Below are 25,669 nucleotides of genomic sequence, written 5' to 3'. Positions count from 1 at the left end.
CGGTCCGCTGTGGCCAGTCCCGCCTGTGGTTGTGCGCCTTGGTGTCCCTGCTGTCCCAAAGGCAAAGATAGCAGGGAAACTTGGTAAAACTGCCTTGGAGACCCATCAGGAATGCCACCATTGCAGCCTCTTGATGCCATCTCAGAAAAATGCAGATATGTATCCACTTAGGCAGCTGGAACTAAACTGAACTGGTGGGCTTAAGGCCCCTGTATTTATACTACTATTTATATTACTGGAAAGTAATTGAAGTTACTCCAAGTTTACTCAGCACTGAATCTATCTGGAATGTTCTGGAAAATAGGTAAATTTCTAAATATCACTGTCCTGTTCACAAAAGCAAAGTTTATGGGGAATAATAGCCATTTTATATACTTTTGAGGCATAAGCAATTAGGAAATAACACTTACTACCCAGGAACCAAACAAAAAAAAAATTGTTACACGGTGTAATCAGTGCATTTTAAATTGTCTTGTCCTGCTCCGTTCTTCTCTACCACTTTATCCCTGACTTGTTCCGAAAGCTCCTTGGTCTTCACGGTTGCTTTGTTAGATCACTATGTGAGTTGCAGCTTGAAAGTCTTTATATACCCGAGGGAAATTATCTACAAGATAAACCACTTTGAGTACACACAGGCTGAAACCATTTCACTAATTTTGTGACCTTTCAAACAAATCATTTGCACCTAAGCTGTTTTAGGGCTGCAGTAGCAAAGGGGTTGAATACTCATGAAATCAAGATTAATCTGTTTTTCTCTGTAAATCTTTTTATTTTATATTTATATTCTGTATGCATTTAATAACTTTAAAAATGTGGAGTTGTTTGTGTAGTTTATACATGTAAAGTCGAATTTGAAAGCGTCGTGGTGTTTGCTTAGGTGCCAACAAAATGTGAAAACTTTGCAGGGGGGTGAATACTTCTGAAAACCACTGTGTGTGTGTGTGTGTGTGTGTGTGTGTGTGTATATATATATATATATATATATATATATATATATATATATATATATATATATATATTTTTTTTTTTTTTTTTTTTTTTTTTTTTAAAAAGAGTGAAAATGGAGGGCGACAAAATTTCGTTTGCCTAAGGTGGCAAGAATCCTTTAAGGGCTTTAAAAAGGCTGGGGAAATATTCCGATGTACATGTTTAATTGTTTACATAACCCAGATAAAAATAAATAATTCAGTACCATTAGTAAAAAGTGATCATTTTTATTGAAACAGCACATCAAACTGTCCACAGAACAATGTCAAAAAGCACAGTCAATGTACACTTGACATTTAACAACTATTAAGATTGACAGACTTCATATTAGTGAACACTAATATCATTTTTTTCAAGTTTCAATTACCAGCACTGAAACAAGCTTATTGGAAAGTGCTTGGAGGACGGAAATAAAAATCACACTAGAATTCTGTAAAACCACTGCAACAACAAAAAAACAGCTTACACAACACTTCCACTGTCAGACAATTCCAGGGTTTTATGTACATTTTTAAATAAAATGCAAATTTAAAATGTATGGCACATACAGGTTATATTTCTGAGAACACAGAATCCCCTATGTCATAACTGTACAGACACTGAAGAAAAGTCACACACGTGCTCAAGTAGCCCACCTCTAGACTACTGAATCAACAATGGGGTTATTCTCTGATCATACTGGTTTAGTTTTGCACTTTCGATTTTTGTCTTCAAGTCCACTGGTTTCTCGAAGAAGTTAACCAGCGACTGCTCTGTGAGGAGAGAAGCCAAGATCTGCTCGAACGTCACAGTCCATTCTCCTTCAGAGAGTGGGGATGTTTGGGAGTTTTTCCTAGTGGTGTCTCTGGTGTCCATGAACACAGAGTCCTCCTCTGGCACTCTGGAGCAAGCTGCTGCATCTCCGCCGTCGTCGTTTCCAGAGGACTCCTCGGATGTGCTTCCTAGGCTGCGGATTCTCTGCCCTACTTCCCCAATCTGAAGCAGCAGCGTGGTCACCGTGGCGATAGCTTGGCACAGTTCATTTTCATTAGGGTCCTCATGGAACATGCTGTACAGCGTTTTACAGAACTGGATGAATTCCCTCTGCAAGACAATATGACAGTAAAGTAGCAGTGTTCAATAGAAAAGGATGCAGCATTTCTAGCAATTTGTTTTTATTAATTTGCTTTTAGAATTACTAAGATACATTATGATAGAATGTCATAGGTAACACCCAATAATATCACTGCTGTTAATGCTACCTCCACTTATCAACACATTGAAATTTCATGAACTGAATATAATTAGGAGTCAAAGCTCTCAAATACTCTCATAGTCTTACCACTGATTTCCACATGTTTGAGGAAAGCAGCATAAAATTTACATTTAGTTTGATTACAATGTGTTGTACATGTAGTGCAATAAGACTATGTTGAAATACTTGTATTAATGAACATTGCTGTATTGTACCTTGTACTATATTTGAGTTCCAAAGCTAGAGAGGGATATTTGATTAAATGTGTATTTTGGCATTTTATTTGTGAACTGATAAAGACCTCAACATTTCAACATGTTATGTCCTTATGTATGTATACTTGAACTGATATTAGAAGGGTTGACTGGTATCAGAAAATCTCTTCCTCCAGCTCCTGTTCCTTTGCAATTTTCTTTGTCTGAGTAAAGTGTGACAAAGTAATTTCTGACTGACTGAAGATACTGTACAAGAGTGAAGACAATTCTAAATTTCTTCTGTGATTTACCTGGTTCATCGTGGGCAGTTCTTTCTCATTGTTCTTCTCTTTGTCTTTGGCTAAATCCTTCAGCATTTGTCTCAGCTGCTCTTTGTAATCACTGGCCTCACCTTCAAATAAAAAAAAAAGGTTAATTATGCTATGCAGATAAAATAGGAGATAACAGAGAGAGAGAGAGAGAGAGATTTAAAAACACCTCATTGTTCTATATCCAAGGACAATCAGGATCCAACGGGATACTCATCAATCACTAGGAATACTTAATGGAAGATGAAAAATCATTGATCAACTCATAATCTTAATAATTAGCTACAACATTTCGCCTTCTTCAGTTAGCATGGTTGAAATAGCTGCAGGACTGATGTTAAAGTTTGAAAGTTGCACAGTGACATAGATTCATTTTCTAAGAACACTGACAAGCAGTTCTGATGTGGAGTTCTAATCTGTGTTTTAATTCAGCTCTTACTAACAATTTACGGAGATTAGTAGGTGATATATTTTCGCCAACCTCCTAATCTCCGTAAACTGATAGTAAGAACTGAATTAAAACAACCCGTCATGAATACGGGATCTCAACCGCTGTACCTCAAACAGATGCACTAACTGTGATCATCTTGAAGAAACTTCCTTTCACTCCAAGCATGTTGCATTAATACATCAGTGTGTCCATCCTAACATACATTTTTTACAATACTGTGCATTTCATGGTTTTCACACCGGCCGCGTAGAGTAAACCGGGTGGCATCTCACATATACTGTTCCTATTTCTCTGAATATACATCAATATGGCAAATAACTTTTTATTACTGTGTTCATAATGAAACCATATAGCTATATTTTCTTCCTCAATAATAAGAATGAGACATTTAGATTGTCTGCCAGCACTTCAGATTGATTGACGTCTTTAGTGTGAAAGCAACTTGATGGCGTCAAAATACGCCAGACACGAACGCTTTAAAGTGACGCGCTTTGTGTGAAATGACCTTTACTTCAATAGTACCACAACAAGTACACCTACAGTATAAAACAGAGTATCCCCTGTAGATCTATGTTACACAGAGCAAACATCATTACTGCAAGAAACAGTATGTGGGTAAAGCACGAATGACCAGGAAACCATAAGTCTGCCACAATTACCAAAAAGCTAGATCAACCTGCTGCAAAGCACTTCAGCCCTCAAACCCTAGCCTTGCTGACATGAAGATTCTTCCAACAGAAAATGTGAACAATCCCAACATGTTAGATAAAAGGGAAAACCTCTGGATTCACATATGTAAGACCTTATTTCCCCATTCGCTGAACTTGGAAGACAATGAATCCTTTTAGGATAGGAACTCCACCTCAGAGTTGTCAGTGTTCTTAAAACATTCACATGCACCTATTTACTCATCTGCTGCATTGAGTTATCTTTCCTCTGCACAGACGTGCAGTGTTGGAAATATCAGATGATTGTTGCAGGGGTTAGTTGTACACATGGGTGAAGTACCGATACTTGCCATTGGAGGGTGCTACACACAAAGGCCTTGTAGTAGACAACAAGGGTGTCTTTAGGGGTGATTGTTCCTCTTCATCATTTTCGGTAAGAGCTTAAAAAAGTGAAAAAAATAATATATATTTTTTTTTGGTTAACATAAATTGTGCCTTTCTTGGAAACTGCTCATATACATGATATACTTGGAAAATGACCCAAACTTTGACAGTATATTTCATGCATAAGGGTGTATAATGGTGACATCAGTGATGTGGTTCCTGGGACATAATAGATAGCTTATTATAAAAATTAATAAGTCACACAATATCAAGGGCAGTATGTATTATCAATAAAGTGCCTGGCCTGAGTGCACCTGGTTTATGAATACAGCGTCAGTTTTAAACTGGACTTGATGAATGGCCAGTTTGACAAACTTACAAACAAGTGCAATCACTTCAAGCACACCTGTACCCTTTGTTGCCATGGTGACAAATAAATGTGTTATTTATGTTTTCTTTTTTCAAGTTAATTGATAGCTTTGTTAATTATACCGGGGGGGGCGTGGGGGGGGGGGGGGGGGGGGGCAATTGTAGGTCATTTTACCATTTATCAGTAACAGTACATTCTTTGAAAATCAATTTTAAAAAGCAATTACCATCAATCTAACATAGCTATCCAAACTTGAATTCTGAGACAAACAAATGTGTACATTAACACATAAATGTTATTACAGTATCCACCACTTACACCGTACAGGGTTAATTTGGGCAGCTGTTTATATTGGGACAAGTAGCGTTTGAAATTCCCATTGATTTCAATAACAAAAGCATTGTTTATACTGTGTTAAGCACCCTCTATATTTCGGGCAAACTCAGCTGTTTGGAGCTCGTTGTGTCTTTCACATAGATTTAAATAAAAAACGCACTGCTTATACTGAAGGAATCGCTCTTACTAATCCACCAATCAGCTGTTTTCACCTTGTTACCTTGCCATTCACATGGATTTCAATACAAAGCAGCACTTTACTGTAGTAAAAGCTTGACAGATCAATCAATCAGCTGCTTGCCTGTACGCAGTGTCGGGTTTACAGTTTGAAAAAACAGCACTGACTGCAACAGCAAGCATGTCTGGAAAGAGAAAAGCGATGAGCATCAGCACGAAAATTTAATGTAAATAAAACATCTGTGTTAGATACTGTGCGCTTGCTAAACCAGGCTTGGAACTCTGTCAATCAACAAACAATGCAACGTTGCTTCAAAAAAAGCTGAGGTTTCTATAGCTGAAGAGGTAGAGTGCTGATGAAAATACAACCTAAACTGAAACTCTGACAACACCAGAGGGATGTCAGAGGAAGAATTCTCAACTGTGTCACCTTAGCGCCAAGGACGCTCTGCCTGAAACAGACACCGATGACGTAAGCGTGTGTGTTGCGCTTATAACACTGCTAATAAGGAGCAGCATCTGGATATAGAGCCGAATTGGGATTTTTTTTTAAAAACGCTGAGGTTTGCCGTCCATACTTGGGGGGGAAAAAAAACATCGTCCAGGTGCGTATCAGAGTTCTTCTCTGGAAACAATTTGCAGTAATGTGGCCTGCCTGTACTGTACATTTCTGCACTTGCATTACTTTTTTGCACTTTATTATACTCATAGGCTTTAATACATCTTTATTAGTGTAATGAGTGTCTTAATAAATATTTTTAACCGCATGCACGCTTGTTTGTTTTGATTACTGTACTGGTGATTGGGGGACATTTTGAATGTCTGGTTATTGTGTGGGAGTTTATACCGTCCGTCTCTTACTGTGGGTGACTAATGTTAACACAAACAAGCCTGTTCTAAGCAGTGGCGACTGTATATAAAACACACATTAGACCTCTGCCTGGGAGAAATGTGGGGGTGTTTAATTTAATTGATAATTACAAGCAGGTGCTATCAATTAGATTAAACACCACAATAAGAAATAATAATTAATTACATCTGTGGCTGTGCGAACACAGCCACATGCCCACATTTCTCCCAGGCAGAGGATTGCTCTGCCAGAGATATATATATATGTATATATATATATATATATATATATATATATATATATATATATATATATATATATATATATATATATATATAATTTGGGGTTTTGGGAATTAAATTGACATGTTTTTGTATTCCATTAAAAAATGCGGCTGGTATGTAACACTGTCAATGGTAATGTAAAAGGAAGGATTTTGCTATTTCCACTAGATGGCGCATTTTATCTTAAAATACTGCCGATCAAGTTGACCAATAGCTGCTGTTGTGTAAGCGTCAAGAGACTGGGAGTATGAAGACCCTTTACAGATTTGAACAGATGTCTTACCAGGGGGGATATGCAGCCTGTATAGCAGCCTGATTTTTTCATTCAGCTCTTCACAGTACATTGTATCTGTGAAAAAAAAAAAAGCATGGTAAAGATATTTATTTATGTTATTATTTTTTATGAAACTCAATTAACAAAAAACGACTGCTGTAAAACGAATTGTAAGGCACCATCTGAAGCTATCTCTGAGAAGGTTTCTGTAAAGCTGTCAATACAAGTTGCCCACTTGCTTAAAATAATGCTAAAGAACCATATCCATACACGGCTATTCTCAAGCAGTGGCTAGCAGTTGCGTGGTTTTGTTAAACACATTTTTAAGGGTCTGTCACTCAGGAACCTCAAAATATGGCGGAATTATATAAATCCCACGTACCAACATACAAGCCAAGATTATAAGGTGGATCAAGTGGTCATGGGTTGAACTGACATGGATTTGGCATGGATTCTCTCACACGATGTTAACAAACAAAGAAGGGGTTCTGTACCCAGGCAAACTGCAAACTCTTTGAAGTTGATGAGTGAGTCCATGTTCTCGTCCAGCAGACGGAAAGCCCTGTGTGCCACAGTATTCGTGTGGACCCCACAAATCCACGGTGACAGCAGGTTGTACAGGTTCTTGAACTGTGCCCGGTCTATCCTGTACTGGTCCACATACTGCAGACTGGGCTCGTGGTACTGCAGCGCCGGCACATTCTCACCCCAATAGCAGTTTATAAAGTGCTCTCTCTGAAAACAGGTAAACCAACCAGTTCTTTAAAAAGACGCAACATACAGGACAGTCCTCCTCCATTACATCACGACTTCACAATTCACAAAGTCAGTTCATTAACAGTTACACCAACAGTAAACTGTACATGTTTTGTGTTTTACTATATAAAGGCCCTTTCTCTAACTCACTGTTTTTAATATAATTTGCAGAAATACTGAAGTAGCACAGTATTACATTCAACCTTTTAAAGCAAATACTGTGTAACTATTAACTGATATTCATTTTATATACAGTGCCTACAGAAAGTCTACACCCCTTTTCAAAATTTTCACCTTTAAAATGGATTAAAATAATTTTTCCCATTTATCTACACATCCTACCCCACAACTTCCAAGTGAAAAAAATATTGTAGAAATTTGCAGAAAATGAATTAAAAATAAAAACTGAAATAGCTTGCTGGATAAGTGTATTGCAATAGCAATCCTAAATTAGCTCAGGTGTAACCAATTGCCTTCAAAATCACACACCAAGTTAAGTGACTTCCACCTGTGTTAAATTGTAGTGATTCACGTGATTTCAGGATAAATTCAGTAGTTCCTGTAGGTTGCTAGGTAGTGCTACAAGTGCTCAGCTGGGTAGTGCATTTCAAAGCAAAGACTCAACCATGAACACCAAGGAGCTTTCCAAATAACTCTGGGACAAAATTGTTGAAAGGCACAGATCAGGGGATAGGTATAAAGAAATATCAAAGGCCTTGACTATCCCTCGGAGCACGGTCAAGATGATTATTAGGATGTGGTAGGTGTATGGCACCACCAAGACCCTGCCTAGATCAGGCCGTCTTTCCAAACTTTATGACCGAGCAAGGAGACTGATCAGAGAGGCTACCAAGAGACCAATGGCAACTTTGCAAGAGCTATAGACTTTTATGGCCAAGACTGGTCAAAGTGTGCACGTGACAACAATATCCCAAGCTCTCCACAAAGCTGGCCTGTATTTTACTCAAGAAAGTCCATCTTAAATCCTGTTTGAAGTATGCAAAAAAACACTCTTTTTGGCCTAAATGAAAAGCATTATATTTGGCACAAACCCAACACAGCGTATCACCCAAAGAACACCATCCCTACTGTGAAGCGTGGTGGCGGCAGCATCGTGTTATGGGGATGTTTCTCATGGGCAGGGACTGGGGCACTTGTCAGGATAGAAGGCAAAATTAATGGAGCAAAGTACAGAAAAGTCCTTAAGGAAAACCTGTTTCCCCCTGCAAGAAAGCTGAAACTGGGACAGAAGTTCACCTTTCAGCATGACAACGACCCAAAGCACACAGCCAAAGCTACACTGGAGTGGTTAAGAACAAAAAGGTAAATGTCCTTGAGTGGCCCAGTCAGAGTCCTGACCTAAATCCAATCAAAAATTTGTGGCATGACTTGATTGCTGTCCAACAATGCTCCCCAAGGAACTTGACAGAGCTTGAACAGTTTTGTAAAGAAGAATGGTCAAATACTGCCAAATGTAGGTGTGCAACACAACAGACTCACAGCTGTAATTGCTGCCAAAGGTGCTGCCACCAAGTATTAACTCAGGGGGGTGGAGACTTATCCAATTATGATCTTTCAGTTTTGTATTTTTAATATAATTTTTTTTTTCTCAATAAAAAGTTTTTTCTCCTTAACAGTGTGGAGTATTCTGTGTAAAGTCGAAAATCCTCATTTAAATGCACGAAACTCTGAGGCACTGACACAACAAAATGTGAAAAAAGTTCAAGGGTGTGTAGACTTTCTATAGGCACTGTATGTGTGTGTATAACATTTATTTATAAACAATTAAAAAAAACATGCACAATCAAACTTTCTTTAATAATCCTAGGTTTATCAATTCCCCTAATCTTACTTAAGTCCCTTAACTATGAAACATCTATGAAGCAGTACTGTATACTATATAGAGAGAAACGAGAACACCCCCCCCACACACTGTATACTATATAGAGAACATGAACACCCCCCCCACCCCCAGTTTCTCCACAGACATAAGAGTTTCCCAATGATGTGCCCTTTCAGAAGAAATATTTAACACTGTGTCTTTTACCTGTCCCAGTCTTTGTAGAGTAGGATGACACAACAGTATTAAGTGAAGTTCTGAATTTATAGATACGGAGAGCATGGCGGACTGTAACGTGTGAACCAACACTATGTCAGGGGTTCCCAAACTGTGGACTGTGGACAGGAGCAATTCCATTCTATGTATTTTGCTGTATTAATAGTGAAAAGCAGGCCCTGGCGGCAGCTGTAACTGTAGAAAAATAAAATGTAGCAAGGCAGTATTGGCGGACTGTCAATCAAAGCAGAAATTCAGTGTTAAGGTCATATGATCGCTCTGCTGGCAGATGTAAACAGTGTGTTCAGAATTAATAAAATTCAAATATGTCGAATCCGGTATCAAAGAAGACATTTTGCAAAGTATAAAGAACTTCCACAACTTTATCCCAGAGTTGTTTTGAAAGCTCCTTGGTCTTCATGGTAGTATCTTTGCTTTGAATGCACTACCCAACTGTGGGACCTTACAGAGACAGGTGTATTTAATCTGAAATCATGTGAAGCACTTTTATTGCACACAAATGGACGTCATTTAATTTATTGTGTGAATTCTAAAGGCAATTGGTTGCACCTGGGCTTATCTAGGAGTGTCATAGCAAAGGGTGTGAATACTCATCTAATGAAGACTTTTCAGATTTCCACACACTAAAAGTGCTGAGTAGGTTGTGTACATCAAAGGAAAAAAAATCCCATTTAAATGCATCAAGATTTCAGGTTGTAAGACAACGAACTGAAAAATGTCCCAGGGGGGTGAATACTTCCTATAGGCACTGTATATATATTTACAGAATCGCTGAAGTAAAATATTATTTCAAGCTGTTTTTCTGTTGTTAATAGTCTGTGCAGTTACCCCTGCTGCCCCTCCAGTCCACCCGGACTCCATATACGATTTACACTCCACCCGGTTTCCCATTCAATGGATGCACTGTACAGGGTTTCTGGTGCTGACCCACTTTCCACCAGTAGAGGCCCCCATTGCTACGCTTGTTCAAACTGCTAACTTGTCCTTGCTTTCCAAGGACGCAGCATGTCCAGTCAAGCAATGCAGAGTGACTGAGGTCATTCTCAAGAAAGCATATACAGCTAGTGCTTTCTCTGCTAGGTTGGGAAGTTACAAGAACATCCTTGTAGCTTACCAGGTTCACCTTATCGGGTCCATTGCTGACACCCGCAAGCCCTCGTCTCTCCAGTTAGACGAGTTATGCTTGATCTCAAGGAACCTGGTCAGGTGTCCAAGCTTAGTGGACAAGCTATAAACAGGAACCTGGCAGAGTTGGTGGCTGCACACAGACAGCTTTGGCTCTCCCAGGCACAAGTGCTGGACAGGGATAAAATGGCCTTGCTGGATGCTCCCGTCATCCCAGGCCACACATTTGGTCCGGCGGTAGACAAAATGCTACAGTAGTCGCAGCATGCAAGGGAGTCCACGATGGAGTTGGTGAGCTTTCTCCCAAAGCAACCACCCCCACTATGCAAGCCTGCAGCACAATGGCACCCTAGGCCACAGCTGCATAAGAAGCCAGCTCCACAGGCTGCTGCTTCTTTGGGCGGCCCCGTCCGGAGACAGACTGCTACTGTTTTCCACGAGGGCAGGCGTGCTTTTAAGTGGACTGTGCCTAGACTGTGCCTCAGGCGAAGCAGTAGCCCTAGGATATTGCTGTAACAGGCCCAAGGTTTTTTCTCCAGAAGCCACTTAGACTACTGGAAACAGTGCACAACAGAGCCCTGGGTGCTCAACACTGTGCAAACTAGTTAAAACACAGACCTCTTCCTTTCCGGGGTGTGACAAATACAACTGTCACGGACCTTCAAGCTGCTGCCCATAAGCTCAGGTAGTTCCAGCTTTGCTGCAAAAGCAGTCATTTGCATAGTAAAACCCCCACAGCAAGAATGAAGGGTTCTACTCCAGGTGTTTTCTGGTGCCAAAACGGGATGGCGGCCTCAGATCGATCCTCAGTCTCAGGCAGGTGAACCTGTATCTGAGTCGGAGAAGGTTCAAGATGTTGACTTTGCAATGGCTGTTGCAGTCCATCAGGCTAGGCAACTGCTTCACCATGGAGGACTTGAAGGACGTCTATTTCCACATCCCATTAAAACCAGCGCACAGGAAATACCTGAGGTTTGCCTTTCAGGGAACAGTGTACCAGTTCTGTGTCCTACCGTTTGGCCTCTCTAGCACCACACGTTTTTAAGAAATACATGGAGGCTATACTAGCCCCACTGAGACTCAAAGGCAGCTGGTGTTGAACTGCAACCTCCTGTTGACGTGATCTGACACTGTCTACAGGCACTCTCTTGGTGGAGACAGCCGTCCTAGCTACGCCTAGGCGTAGCACTGGGCAACTTCACCAGGGGAGTAGTCATTACCATAGGTGCGTCCCAACAAGGGTTGGGGCGGAGTGTGGAATGGCAGGGGCGTACAAGGGGTGTGGCAGCCCCCGTGGGAGAGTCGCCACATCAATATTTTAGAACTGCAGGCTCGGGGGAGACACAGAGCAGATTCGGGGGAGACAAGTGCTCATCCGCATGGACAACATGACTGTGGTGTCCTACATAAACCACCAGGGTGGTTTGTGGTCACCCAGTCTCCACCGTGTGGCCTACAAACTTCTGCTGTGGGCACAAGCGAACTTCCTCTCACTCCAGGCAGTTCACCTGCCGAAAGCGAACAACTGGGCTGTGGACCTCCTCTCGACGGGGAGAGTGGAGACTCCATCCTGAAGTTGTCAGCCTCATTTGGGAGAGATTCGAGAGGGCAGAAGTAGACCTATTATTTGCCTCTCAAGAGTCGACACACTGCCCCCTGTGGTTCTCCATAAAGAGAGAAGGGGGACCTCTCGGCATAGACACACTGGCACACCTGTGGCCACCATGTCTGCCGTACACATTTCCACCGCTTGTGCTGTTCCTGTTGTGCCTGGAGAAGATCAGACAAGATCGGCCCAGGGTGCACCTAATAGCCACTTACTGGCCCAGGAGAGTCTGGTTCTCCTTCCTGATGCACTCTAACCTCTGTGGCACTCCAACCCATCGAACCTGCAGCTCTGAGTCTGGCCCCTGAACAGCTCCATTTGAGCCGTCTGAGGTTATCGTACAGGGTGATCGACACCCTGCAAAACGCCAGGGCAGCCTCCACCCATTCCGAATATGGGTACAAGTGGGGCATGTTCCAGATGTGGTGCTTGTCTCTTGGGTTTGAACCCAGGACATGCCCTATTGCAGTTATACTGAAATTTTTACAAGACCTTTTTGATGAAGGGAAATCTCCCTCTACTCTAAAGGTCTATTTGGCAACCATCTCTGTGTGCCATGTAAAACCTAAGGGATCTTGTACCAAAGAAGTTCAAAACAGGTAAATAACCTGCAGACAGCAGTTACTGTAGTACAATTACTACATCGAAAACGGATGATTAAAACATCAATACATCTGCCTATAATCATTGCCTTTATACTGATTTATTTTCTCACCTGCTTCAAAGCTATAAATCAAGATTCTACACTGTTAACAGCTTTCGAACAGTGAGCTCCACCTCACCTTGAACAAGTCATACACTTCTCCTAATTCTTCTAGTGTCAGTAAAATGTCTGGTGCCACAACTCTCAGCTGTAAGGAAATAAATAAATAAAACATGAAAATCAGCACATATTCATGCACATGAAGACATTGCTATATGTGATATTTTGATACAGAACAGATTAGCAAAATCTCTTAACATCAGTACTCACTAAGGCTTCCATTCACCGCAACAACAAAACAACTCCAGAATGACCTTCATATTGAACATGAGGTCACAGTCACACAAACGTTCCCCAGCTGTGTGTGTGTGTGTAATATCTCGTATGTTTTGCAGTTAGGGACATGCTTGTATCCCAAAGACACTACTAAGGTGAAATGGCATGCAAACTGAGTTTGGTACCAGGTATCATTTTTAAAAGTGAAGCATGTTTTCAATGGCATGTGCTTCTTTTAAAACTGCTCCCTCTCGCGTACTGTGTTTTCCTTGGCCGTGTCTTCGTGAGTCTGCAGCACCTGGATTCTGTGTCTGCATCGCAAACGTTCAATCTGCTCCACTGTTATGTCTCCAAATTTCTGCCCCAAGAAAAAAGAAAGTAGTTCATGTAAAGAGGTTACTTAAATATACTCCTCCAGTGAAATACTGTACAATAGTTAAAATATGCTGATGATATGACTCTAAATAGGTAGCTTGAACGTATAGGACAGCAAGGAAATAGACTTAGTCTATAACAACATTCAGGGGGTGTATTCTCAAACACAGATTTTCTTTCAAGCAGTAAAAAGGTAAAATACATAAATAAATACTGTATTTACGTGTTTGCCGTCTGATTGATTTGGAACAGTGATTCAACATGGAATGATAACATTCAAGGTCCTTTACCAGAGATTAGGGATCTCATACTGACCAATCAGGTTAAAGGAAATCTGTCATCCATTTTCTAATGTATTATTTACCTGCTATTGACCAATCAGGTTAAAGGAAATATTTGTTTCCATTTTCTAATTGATATTAGGCACAAAGAAAAACAATTAATAAATCTGCAGTACTGACTGATAGATTTGAGCATTCTGGTTGTTGCATCTGACATACACATTTCCCCAGGGGTTGGTAAAAAAAAAAAAAAAAAAAAAAATATATAATATATATATATATATATATATATATATATATATATATATATTATACATGGTTAGAAACTCATAGTAATGCTCGCCCGAGGCGAATTAAATCTGATGAGGACTAGTTGATGTCTGTGTCTCAGTAGTCCTCTGGGCGAGTACTTAAAACAAATGTACACATATACTCTTGCGTTAAAAAGATGCAAGGTAGTCAATCTTCTAACTGGGTGCAGCAGTGGTGAATAAGCATTCACAAATAATGCTTAGAAAACAGTCACTCGGAACTGAAACCTCCCTTCATCTCCCCTGCAATTTGAATTTACTGAAACGCATTGCATCTTTTGAAGCAAGTGTAAAGTCATTTTACAAAAATGTGGAGATTTACACTGGGTTATGACCCTGACTGAAGATGTCATTAGCAAAGGGGGCTGGTTGTACTAACGAGGTCAAACAATAGGTCACATTTTAATAAACAACTAATAAACAAACAATTACCTTAATGAACATTATGGTAGCATGTTGCTTAAATCATAACAACACAATATATTCATAATAAAGTTGAGTTCTTATTTATAAACAGTAACATGTTTAGCATAGCATATTTTAAGTGATTGGAAGCTGAAATAACTTTTAAAACATACTTTTCTTATACCAAATATACAGTACTGGTGAGCGATAATCTGTTTGTTTGAAAACCAGGCATTAATCACCGATAATAGGTGTAGTGTCTTGCTTTATTGTTATTATTACTACAAGCATATGCAGACAGAAAGGAGACTGATACTTCTGGTAACAACAGACTTGAGCTTTATTCTTGAACTGCGTATGCACATGGCATGAACAACAACTCACTCCCATTTAGTTGCAACTCATTCACGTCATCACTGCATGACCCTCGACCCAGATACTATAATAGGTGCACAGGCTGTGACTCTGTGTGTGCTCTGGGGCTCAAGCACCAATGGGGGAAAATAAGGTCCAACATGGTGCAAATAAATCACCTGTTCTGTCAAATTATAGTGTGCATGCTTCACAAGCAGAACTGTTATTGCAGCCTTAAATGTGACCAGAAAATGGTACCAGCAGAACTTTCCAACTCACCTCATAAGAGTCCCTGATGAGGTCAGCTATTTCTGTCTCCTGGAACGATTCCTTGTCGTCTTCAAAACAAGCATGCTGATTGGTAATGGGGGGCAAGGGACTTTCCTGGTTTTTGACGTGATCTAGAAATCTGTTTGAGAATAAAAACAGGTTGCGAAAGCATGCTTTCAGTTCCAACTGACTCAAAAAACACTTCTGTTGTGTGTGAAGCTACAGAGCAGGTGTCAAAACAGGAACATCGTGGTAGGCAAAAGATCATCCAATTACTACTGAACTTTGATGATACACAAAAGTGTTGGAGCCAGCAAATCCCAAAGCTGATACTGTACTTGCAGACCAAAGGTGCTTGTGGACCTCTGGGAGTGGGGATACCCCATATAAAACAATACTATAGTAAAACCTACAATTTGCAGGGAAAATAAGTACTATAGTTATGTCTACAGAAGATAGTGTTGGGCGGGAATACCAGCAGTTATTTTGCCTAACCGGCTTCACAGCCACGTGTAGCAATGCCTGTTATATAGATGTGAACAGACTGGCTGCTGGTTACATCAGGCCAGGAAATGCAGGACACAGAGTAGTGAGTAAATTGCTCTGTTGCACCGGTTTACTGATAAATAAAATGTTTAAACAAAAACAGAACACTTGTATAAAACAAAACAGCAGGTTGGCCAAAATAAACAGACAGACAAACAAACAGGGGATGAACCAAAATAAGTATCTGTACGTGAATCACTCACTCTTTTATGCAGCTGTGCCGAGACTCGATTGGTAGTCAATCATTCACTTGAATCTCTGCACAGTCTGCATGTGAACCAACTGTGCACTCCCTGTTCCCCCATATAAATACCCACTTTAATCTGCATGTGAAGTGACTGTGCAATCCCTGTGCCCCAATACAAATATACATTTTAAATCACCTGTGCTACATAACCCACACTCCATGCACCAATACATGCACATAGAATAAAACACAAAAATAAGCACAGGGGCATCACTATTAGTTAAAGTAATTGTAGCTAACAAAATAGTTCCATACAATGTCTCTGCCATGCGTCTATTCACTGTATAGGTCTCAATTGTGCAGCTTTAAAAGAAACACTTGCAAACATGTACTTTCATTTCAAAACTTGATATCTGGTACTACACTATGTTAAAGAAAAAGACAACCCTGTTTTGTATATATCCACTGTCAAAGATGTGGCATAGATCAAGCTCATGCCAGATGCCAAACTGAACCAACCAATCTAGCTATTATTTTGAGAATAACAAGACGTTCTAATGTGATGGTTAGTTCACCATCATTATATTATTGTTCCAATGCTAGCTGACAGAGCCACAAGAAGCAGTAATAATACCTGGTCAGTATCATCATAGCTTGCCCGTCGTCCTTGCTGTTGCAAAGATCCACTGCATTGGCATCTATCACAGCCAGGCCCAGCTGGAAAATGGCTTTGATGCCTTCAAAGAAGAAGCAGTCTACCACACTGATGGCGCTCTCGAAGGGCATGATGCTGAGGAAGAGGGTGAGGAACCAGGACAGAGAGATGGAGGAGAGGGCAGACAGGTCTGTCAAGTGCTCTGATAGCTCAGGGAGACGTTCCTTAATCAGCTCCTCAAACACAGACTGATCTACCTGGGCTCCTGGAAGTACAGGGGAGACGGGTCAGGGGGAGGCAGGCACAGAAACATTGCAGGGTAGCGCATTGCTTGCTATGTCTTCATAAGAGTCCATACTCCCATATCATCCCCCATACTCTGGAAAATCTATCGATTAATTGAAAGGATACCAAAATGACTGCAATTGCATCCACATCTAACACAAACATGTAAATGCAAATCTACTATATTTTGCTAAAAAGTCCAAACATTTACACCTCTATATCAAGTTAGGCCACTTCCAGCCAACTATGACAACTCATCCTCACCCTGTGTAAGGAGCCGATAAGACACTGGAAGGTCTAGAGTGTTGGAGACAATCCATTCCAGAGGTTGTAATGCAGTAGGTTGTGGGGTACTTGCACAATTACACTACTCCAATATAGATTCGATTAGCTTCTACCTACATTATCTGTTATATGCACTACAAAGAGGAAGGCTTAATTAGTGATCAAGAATGATGAGGGACTTTTTTGTAGGACTGGTTGGAGATTCACACATTACAATCAGCACACAACTGGACCCTTACCAATAACTCGCCGACTGAAGTAATCTGGCAGCATCTTCTCACACACTGCAACCAGCAGCCAGAAGGCTTCCTCTTCTTTGGCATATAGCAGCAGCACAGAGGCTAAGATATTCATGGACTAGAAAAAAATGAAGAAATTGAAGAATATTCTTATGACATTTCCTGTAACTTAAGCCACACAGTTATAAACCATTACACAGTACCATGTAAAAACCATTTCTGCATTATAAAGTCAATAGTCAGAAAAAGAGGCAATTATTTCCAACTTCTTTTGAAGAACATTTTGGTAGACAGCAGAGTTGGATTCATGTTTGAGAAAAGCACTCTGAGCAAACTACAACAAAGGAAATGGATACAGAACAGTATCAAAGAAATATGGAATACCAAAATCCAAGATTAACAGCCAAGGAAAGATTTAGAAACACCAGGCATAACAGTGCGTGAAAGAACTGTACAAAAAGACACCTGAACACAGAACTGCTGTATTCACTTAGACCTCACTGCAAACCACTTCTAAAGAACATTTAAATAAGACAAGAAAAGTGAACAGGATTCTGAGGCATTCATCAACAAATTTCTCTGGTCTGATGAGTGTAAAAATAAAAGACTGCTTGATAATTTACCAGAATTTTTTTAGTTTGGCGTTTGTCATTTTAATTAGTGGCTAATGTTCTCTAAATGCGTGTATTTAATATGTTTTCTTGAATTACCTTATATTAAGTGTAGGGTCCCAATGTTTTTGTCTGTAATAAGAAGCTAGCGGATTGGCTTTGTCAGTTTTTGGAGCTGGTGTGAAGGAAATTCTGTGTTTGTGCAATGAACAAACAAGGTATGGCAAAATGAACCATTTCTGTATTCACTTCTGTTCTAATCCCCCAACCCAATTACTGACTTCTGACCCCAGCAAGCATCAACACATTATAAACTGTACCTGGCAGTATCCAATTTTAGGGTTCCTGTAAGCGTACGCTGTCAAGACTCTGCGTAAGGCTGCTATCCCAGTCTCATTCTGGAACGCCGGGTGCTCTGGCAGAGATCGGTGCAGGTCACGTTCAATCTCCTCGGTTGCCATGCAACACTTGCCCATGGATTCCTCCACAAGATTAGCATAATAGTCAGGATGGGAGGCAAGATCAGTGATAGCATCTGTGGAAGATGAAGCAAAAGGAAAATTCAAGATTAAATAAAACTAAAAGATGCAAAGAAGCACCCATAATTATTAATAAAAAGAATAGATTTGAAAAACAAACCTTCATTTGATTCTTATCTACTGCATACTATTCATACAACTTAAAAAGTTGGAATTATTTATAAAATTGACACAGGAGTGCGAAGGTCCAGCAAGTGGAGTTTAGTCAGACAGTACAGCTGTAAACGGCCATACTCTCCATAAGCACTTACTGCTACTAAAGCAAACCAAGAAATCGAAAATGTGACTCTGCCTGCGAAGTCCAATATATAAACACTTGTTTCATGCAAAAGGGTGATTTCAAATTAGAATTTTCATTTTACTAGATGCTGCTCAATAAATCAATTTACACCAGAACCTGCCAGCAATATGGGCCCCTTCCTTTCATCCTCTTACATGAGGAAGTTCAATTTAAGATTTTATTTTGACTGCTACACCCTACTGCTGAACTCTCTACAATATTAAATCACTTATTATTATTATTATTATATTATTATTATTATTATTATTATTATTATTACTTAGCAGACACCCTTATCCAGGGAGCTTTATAGTTGTTACAAAGTATCACATTACAAAATATCATATTACAGATAAGAGTAGTTATAAAATCAGTAGAACAAGAGAAAATTCAAAATGAGAGAAAATAAAAAATACAGTAAATAATTATGTTTGAGAGCAAGTTCGACTAAGAGCAGTTAGTCGAACTGGAAAATATTTGGTTATATGAGTAAATTCCATAAGGAGAAAATAGTACAGTAAATAAATAACAACAATTTCAAATAAGAGCAATTACAGAAAAAAACAAAACAAAACAAAAAAAAAAACATGAATACGGTTTCCTTGTGTGAAAAATAACTTTAAAGTATGAAACAAACATAAATGTATTGGACATCACGATGGGCAGAACTGATTTCAGCCAATTGTTTCTTAATTACTTTTAATTTTAAGTCCAGCAGTCTGTATCTTCGCACTCAGTCTGGAGACTAACCTGAAAAAGTCAGCCACAGCTCCCCTCTCAGAGACTCAGGGATCCCCATGGCAACCAGTTTTCTGATCTTCTCCGTTCGGAACATGCAGCTGCTTCGACCATACTCTGAAAAATGATCCTGCCACAGACGCTCTTTAACCTGTTCCCTTGTCTGCATTATTAAAAAAAAAAAAAAAAAATTATTCACTGCCATAAACTTTCACATGTTTTTGTAAATATATGATCCCTGCACAAACACCTGTTAAAATACTTGCTTAATTTCATATCCACCTTCCTTGGTACTGCGGTATTGATTATTTAAATAAATTAATGACTTAAAAAAAATTATAGTTACAAAAAACTACTTTCATAATACATTTTTTTTTAGTGTAACACGTTTTGAAAGAATAAAAGTTAATTTGGTGGATATTTATGTCCTCTAACATTAGCAATTTTTCAGGCAGCTTGGAGACATGGCATGTCAGCACAGTACCTTATAAAATGCACATTTGCAACATCTGTGGGATATCTCTAATTGCATATTCACTTTTTAGCCTCAACAATGCCTGATACTAATTCTAAAGGGACTCAAGACTACACGCTGCTCACCATGTGTGGTGTACCACACATATGATTATATACCCACAACTGGAACGTGTGGTATTCCACTTTCAACACATTGCTTAGTTAGCAGGCTCAGCCACTGTATCTCTAATCAGAATCTGCAGGGTTGTGGTGCCAGTCAAAGCTCACACCTGAATGAGTGACAAATACGTGTAGGAAATCACATTGTTATATAAATATATATATATATATATATATATATATATATATATATATATATATATATATATATATATATATATATATATATATATATATTAGGTATAGACTCTGAGGGTGAACGACTGTCGTACTGAACGACAGATGATTCTGGTGACTCACAGTAAACATTTTTCGCGCTTGAATCTGACTAATTCATAAGGTCCACCTTCCACCTCCAAAGTGACCTTGGGCAAAGCTGAGGCTGACCTACATGAAATACAGAGTTGGAAAAGCACAGTTTGTGTTTAACAAAACCATTGAAAAAGTTCCCCCAGCCTAATCAATGTGTTATACAGTCTGTGTAGTGACAGTGTTATCCCCTATGAAGGTTTGAAAAAATCTCACTTGTAAAGTAAGACTTTCTTTCCTGTACAAAAATAGAATGGTGCAGAGTGTTCAACTATTGATAGGTACTCTACGTAAGAATGCTTTCAAAAATAGACATGTTAATAGTTTATATTTATCAATTAACAAAATGCAAAATGAGTGAACAGAAGAAAAATCTACATCAAATCAATATTTGGTGTGACCACCCTTTCGCTTCAAAACAGCATCAATTCTTCTAGGTATACTTGCACACAGTTTTTGAAGGAACTCGGCAGGTAGGTTGGCCCAAACATCTTGGAGAACTAACCACAGTTGATCTGTGGATTTAGGCAGTCTCAGTTGCTTCTCTCTCTTCATGTAATCCCAGACAGACTCGATGATGTTGAGATCAGGGCTCTGTGGGGGCCATACCATCACTTCCAGGACTCCTTGTTCTTCTTTACGCTGAAGATAGTTCTTAATGACTTTCGCTGTATGTTTTGGGTAGTTGTCATGCTGCAGAATAAATTTGGGGCCAATCAGATGTCTCCCTGATGGAACTGCATGTGGATAAGTATCTGCCTGTACTTCTCAGCATTGAGGAGACCATTAATTCTGACCAAATCCCCAACTCCATTTGCAGAAATGCAGCCCCAAACTTGCAAGGAACCTCTGCCATGCTTCACTGTTGCCTGCAGGCACTCATTCGTGTACCGCTCTCCAGCCCTTCGGCGAACAAACTGCATTCTGCTACAGCCAAATATTAAAAATTTTGACTCATCAGTCCAGAGCACCTGCTGCCATTTTTCTGCACCCCAGTTCCTGTGTTTTCGTGCATACCTGAGTCGCTTGGCCTTGTTTCCATGTTGGAGGTATGGCTTTTTGGCCGCAAGTCTTCCGTGAAGGCCACTTCTGACCAGACTTCTTCAGACAGTAGATGGGTGTACTAGGGTCCCACTGTTTTCTGCCAATTCTGAGCTGATGGCATTGCTGGACATCTTCCGATTGCGAAGGAAAGTAAGCATGATGTGTCTTTCATCTGCTGCAGTAAGTTTCCTTGGCCGACCACTGCGTCTACGGTCCTCAACGTTGCCCGTTTCTTTGTGCTTCTTCAAAAGAGCTTGGACAGCACATCTGGAAACCCCTGTCTGCCTAGAAATTTCTGCCTGGAAGAGACCTTGCTGATACAGTATAACTACCTTGTGTCTTGTTGCTGTGCTCAGTCTTGCCATGGTGTATGACTTTTGACAGTAAACTGTCTTCAGCAACCTCACCTTGTTATCTGAGTTTGGCTGTTCCTCACCCAGTTTTATTCCTCCTACACAGCTGTTTCTGTTTCAGATAATGATAATGTTTCAACCTACATATTGAATTGATGATCATTAGCACCTGTTTGGTATAATTGTTTAATCATACACCTGACTATATGCCTACAAAATCCCTGACTTTGTGCAAGTGTACCTAGAAGAATTGATGCTGTTTTGAAGGCAAAGGGTGGTCACACCAAATATGGATTTGATTTAGATTTTTCTTCTGTTCACTCACTTTGCATTTAGTTAATTGATAAATATAATCTATTAACATGTCTATTTTTGAAAGCATTCTTACTTTACAGCATTTTTTCACACCTGCCTAAAACTTTTGCACAGTACTGTGTGTGTGTGTGTGTGATATATATATATATATATATATATATATATATATATATATATATATATATATATATATAGATATATATATATTATATATATTGCTACCTAGTTTACAATTGTGCGCTTTTATAGTTTTGGATTAACCACTTACATGTGGGTGTCTCCTAAGTAGCAAAACCATTTGGGAAGTAATTACAGTCCGATTTGTAGTTTAAAATGAACATTTCTTTTTCATCCTTACGTATAACATTGTCTGTTCTGCCAGAGTCACCATATGGATTGTGAACCCAACAACAATGCTGCTTTTACTCAAGCGATTTAAGCTCAATTAAAATGATAGCACTTACACCTTTAGTGTTTGCACCAAACATATGGCATGTACTGGAAACACCTTCTTTGAAAAGAGGTTTTCCACTGTATATCAAATGCCCTAATATGTATCCCACAGAATTTGCAATATATACTAGAGCTAAGGAAATCCTGAATTTGGGCACCCATGTTCCTGTATTTTTATTTTTACACTTACAACTTTGGAGTCTGACGTTTCCGGTTCAGTGTGATGAAAAGTAGACATTAAAGCTTCTTCATTCAGTGAATGTCTGTTCTGTTTTCCAGTTGGCTCGATGGGCTCGCTATCTGTACACACGTCGTCATAGTATAATGAGTAATATGGTAGAGGAGAGATCTAAAAGGGTTTAAAACAGGTTTTAAAATTGAACTTAAAGCACTTGCTGCTGTCATTTTACCTCAGTATAGTAAATTTGTTTGAATCTGAAGTCATAACACTGTGATGTGAGCCGTCCCATGGCCTACGGGTTTGTTTACCCGTGTCCCATGACTGAGTATGCTGACACCCTGTGAAGAAAGGGGTTAGTTCAAAAGGAAAGTACAGTAATCCGCCGTGTATCTGCCCGTCACATAGCCACCCGAACCGTTTATCTGCCATGATCAACCTCTTCAGCAACGTAAGTTTATTACTGAACAGAGAACATTAGCTCAGAGATTGTAGATCCTACCAAACGTTTTCATACACTGCTGTTGTATGTGCTCCGTGCGCTGCCATTGCTGGTCGTGTATAAATCCTGCCTGTCACTCAGCAGTGAATGCACGCTCCCAGACGGCAGGCAGATACTCTGTCACAAGCATAAATATCCTGTATCTTTCTAAACAAGGGATTTAGGGGAGCTCCCTAATAAAAGCTGAATCTCACAACAATAATTGTGTGAATATAGTAATTGCTATAGCTGTGTATAATGGTATTTAATACAGGATTCACTCATCCAACTTTTTACATGTCCACCTTTCACCACAGTAGGATATGCGACGGATTCTGTAAAACTCTTTAGCTGTTTCAAAGGTGTGCCCACAACAACATCAGCAGCAACATAAAAATCAAGAGACACTTTCATTAGTGCACTGCAGTAAACATGTATATATTGCCTATCTTCTAGTAGTAGGTCTAAGGCTAGTCTGCACATTATTGAAAGAGCTCAGTTGATGTTTCATTGCAAACATTTTGGTATACATAAACTGAACAGTTCATCTGACTGCCACGGATATTGTTATTGTCATAATTGCGACACTCGCAGCAGTTATATTACATTTCATTGGTTTGTGAACGGTTTACTGTGTGAGGGGAAAATGCCATGGTATGTTTATATATGTCTATATGTTGTGTTTATTGCCTTAATGGGGTAGTGTATTTTTTTTTATTTGCTAATCTACCTAATAAGGTGGAGGGGCTTGTCCTTTAAAAGCCCACACCAGCCATACTGAGGTGCTTTTGTTTTGGGAATTCAAGGGACTGAACGGAAATTGCCAATTTTTGAGTTTTGTAACGTTCTCAACAAGTCTTGCTAAGGGCTGAGAGCAGGTTAGTGTGAGCTGCCTGCCTGTAAGCGATTCCACTCCTTTTAACCCTGAGCCCAACACATTTGTTTCTGTATAAAGTTTGTTTTGTGTTTACTTGTTTATCTTGTTCCTGCATGCAGGTAAATAAAAGTACGCCGTTTCAAAACAAAAACTAATGTGGTGTTGGGCTGACTGATTGTGGCTTTTAGTATTCACCAATGATCCAGCAGTACCTGAAGAGTGAAAGGACCTGTGACAAACACATACTGAAATTTACCACTCAGGATGTGCTGAGGGAGAAAAGACAGTTAACTCATAATTTTGAAGTATGAGGAAGGTATTATATTTTATACATGCATCCCTTTTATGTTGCTACAGAAACAGGTTCAATTACCGAACCTGACCCGACCTTCACAGGTAACACAGAAATGACACTTTCAACTGGGGGGGTAATTATCTACCCAGGATCTGGTTTCCATGTTCAATGTGTAATATCCAAGGATTCCAAAACATTCTCTTACCTCACTTTAACATAAAAACATTTAATACAAGTCCCTTATTGTTTTGACTCCCATTTGTCTTACCAAAACAGGTTTCCATTCACTATCCATTCACTTCCTGTGTTACATGTAATAGGATCCCAAGTACTGTAGGTTTCTATCTGCAGAACACATCACAAGCATGAGGACTAGAACGCAAGTATTAAGACTCTTATTACCTGTAACACAGGTAGTGAAATTAGTGTTGGCGGAAAAAAATGTTCTTGAATGAAGTCGCTCAAGGTATCAGGAGAATAAGCTTTATTGTCCACACATTTTGTACTTTGTCAACCAAATAAAGGCAAACCCTGCCGTATAAAGTACTTTGTTCTTCAGTAAAGGGACTAGAAGTAAATGGAGCATAGCCAATACACCCATCTTTCAGCTTAGCATTAGGCCTGCCTTTTAAAAAGTATTAAAGCAAGTCTAAATTTAGCTATATGGAAACAGCAGGTTATTATATGCTAAATGTTTGTATTGTTGGGTCTTTATTGGGTACAGTCTGTATGATGCACACAGTTTTCAGTAAAGCACTCCTGCAGTACCCATCAGTGATATCTGTCTTTTGTTGAAAACATGTGCTCCAAGCCAGAAGTCACATAGGTCATTTTTCTTTCTTTTCCTTGTAATTAAACCTTCAAAATCAAAGAAAGTTTGATGACAGTGACACAGTCAGGAACATTGACAGCAGGCTTCACCGCACAGCTCTGAAAGTACACCTCAACCCTTATCTAAAGAACCCATGCCATTCGTCTTTCAGTCTTATGGGGTACTAATATCCTTTGGAAGTATCCCCAAAGTACAGTACGGTACTATCCACTTCTGTTTCGATCATTATAAAAGAACACTGAAAAGGAGAAGTGTGCAGTTCTAACACTTCTCATTTAACTTTTGAAGTTTCTTTTTTATATCGAAATACAACCTCCCTTATTAACACAAAAACATGTTATGTTTTCGCTTAGAAATCTGTTATAACAACAAAAAAGCAACCTCATGACATTTCTATTAGTATAAAGACTCATCAGTTTCCAATGAAGTCTACAGAGAGGTCCATTTACCATCA

The 25,669-nt window shown here is 39.5% G+C and overlaps 1 protein-coding gene across 3 annotated transcripts in view; it reads right to left on the bottom strand.

Moving 5' to 3' along the window:
- Nucleotides 1-1,041: 1,041 nt before the first annotated feature.
- Nucleotides 1,042-25,669, bottom strand: part of LOC121320479 (TBC1 domain family member 8-like) — an 82,071-nt gene continuing 57,443 nt past the window's right edge. For all 3 annotated transcript variants that reach the window (XM_041258833.1, XM_041258835.1, XM_041258834.1), the window contains 13 exons: nucleotides 22,743-22,901; nucleotides 19,455-19,605; nucleotides 18,206-18,420; nucleotides 17,275-17,392; nucleotides 16,445-16,730; nucleotides 15,087-15,216; nucleotides 13,341-13,439; nucleotides 12,885-12,953; nucleotides 7,033-7,273; nucleotides 6,548-6,613; nucleotides 4,214-4,303; nucleotides 2,727-2,827; nucleotides 1,042-2,070 (listed from right to left, as the gene is read on the bottom strand). In XM_041258833.1, the coding sequence (XP_041114767.1) occupies nucleotides 1,630-2,070; nucleotides 2,727-2,827; nucleotides 4,214-4,303; nucleotides 6,548-6,613; nucleotides 7,033-7,273; nucleotides 12,885-12,953; nucleotides 13,341-13,439; nucleotides 15,087-15,216; nucleotides 16,445-16,730; nucleotides 17,275-17,392; nucleotides 18,206-18,420; nucleotides 19,455-19,605; nucleotides 22,743-22,901 (2,166 nt within the window). In that variant the 3' untranslated portion in view covers nucleotides 1,042-1,629. The remainder of the gene's footprint in view (nucleotides 2,071-2,726; nucleotides 2,828-4,213; nucleotides 4,304-6,547; nucleotides 6,614-7,032; nucleotides 7,274-12,884; nucleotides 12,954-13,340; nucleotides 13,440-15,086; nucleotides 15,217-16,444; nucleotides 16,731-17,274; nucleotides 17,393-18,205; nucleotides 18,421-19,454; nucleotides 19,606-22,742; nucleotides 22,902-25,669) is intronic.

The sequence above is a fragment of the Polyodon spathula genome, chromosome 9, assembly GCF_017654505.1.
Source record: "Polyodon spathula isolate WHYD16114869_AA chromosome 9, ASM1765450v1, whole genome shotgun sequence".
NCBI classification, from domain to species: domain Eukaryota; kingdom Metazoa; phylum Chordata; class Actinopteri; order Acipenseriformes; family Polyodontidae; genus Polyodon; species Polyodon spathula.
The sequence above is the reverse complement of the archived record's forward strand: the minus strand, read 5'-3'. Positions and strand labels throughout refer to the sequence as shown.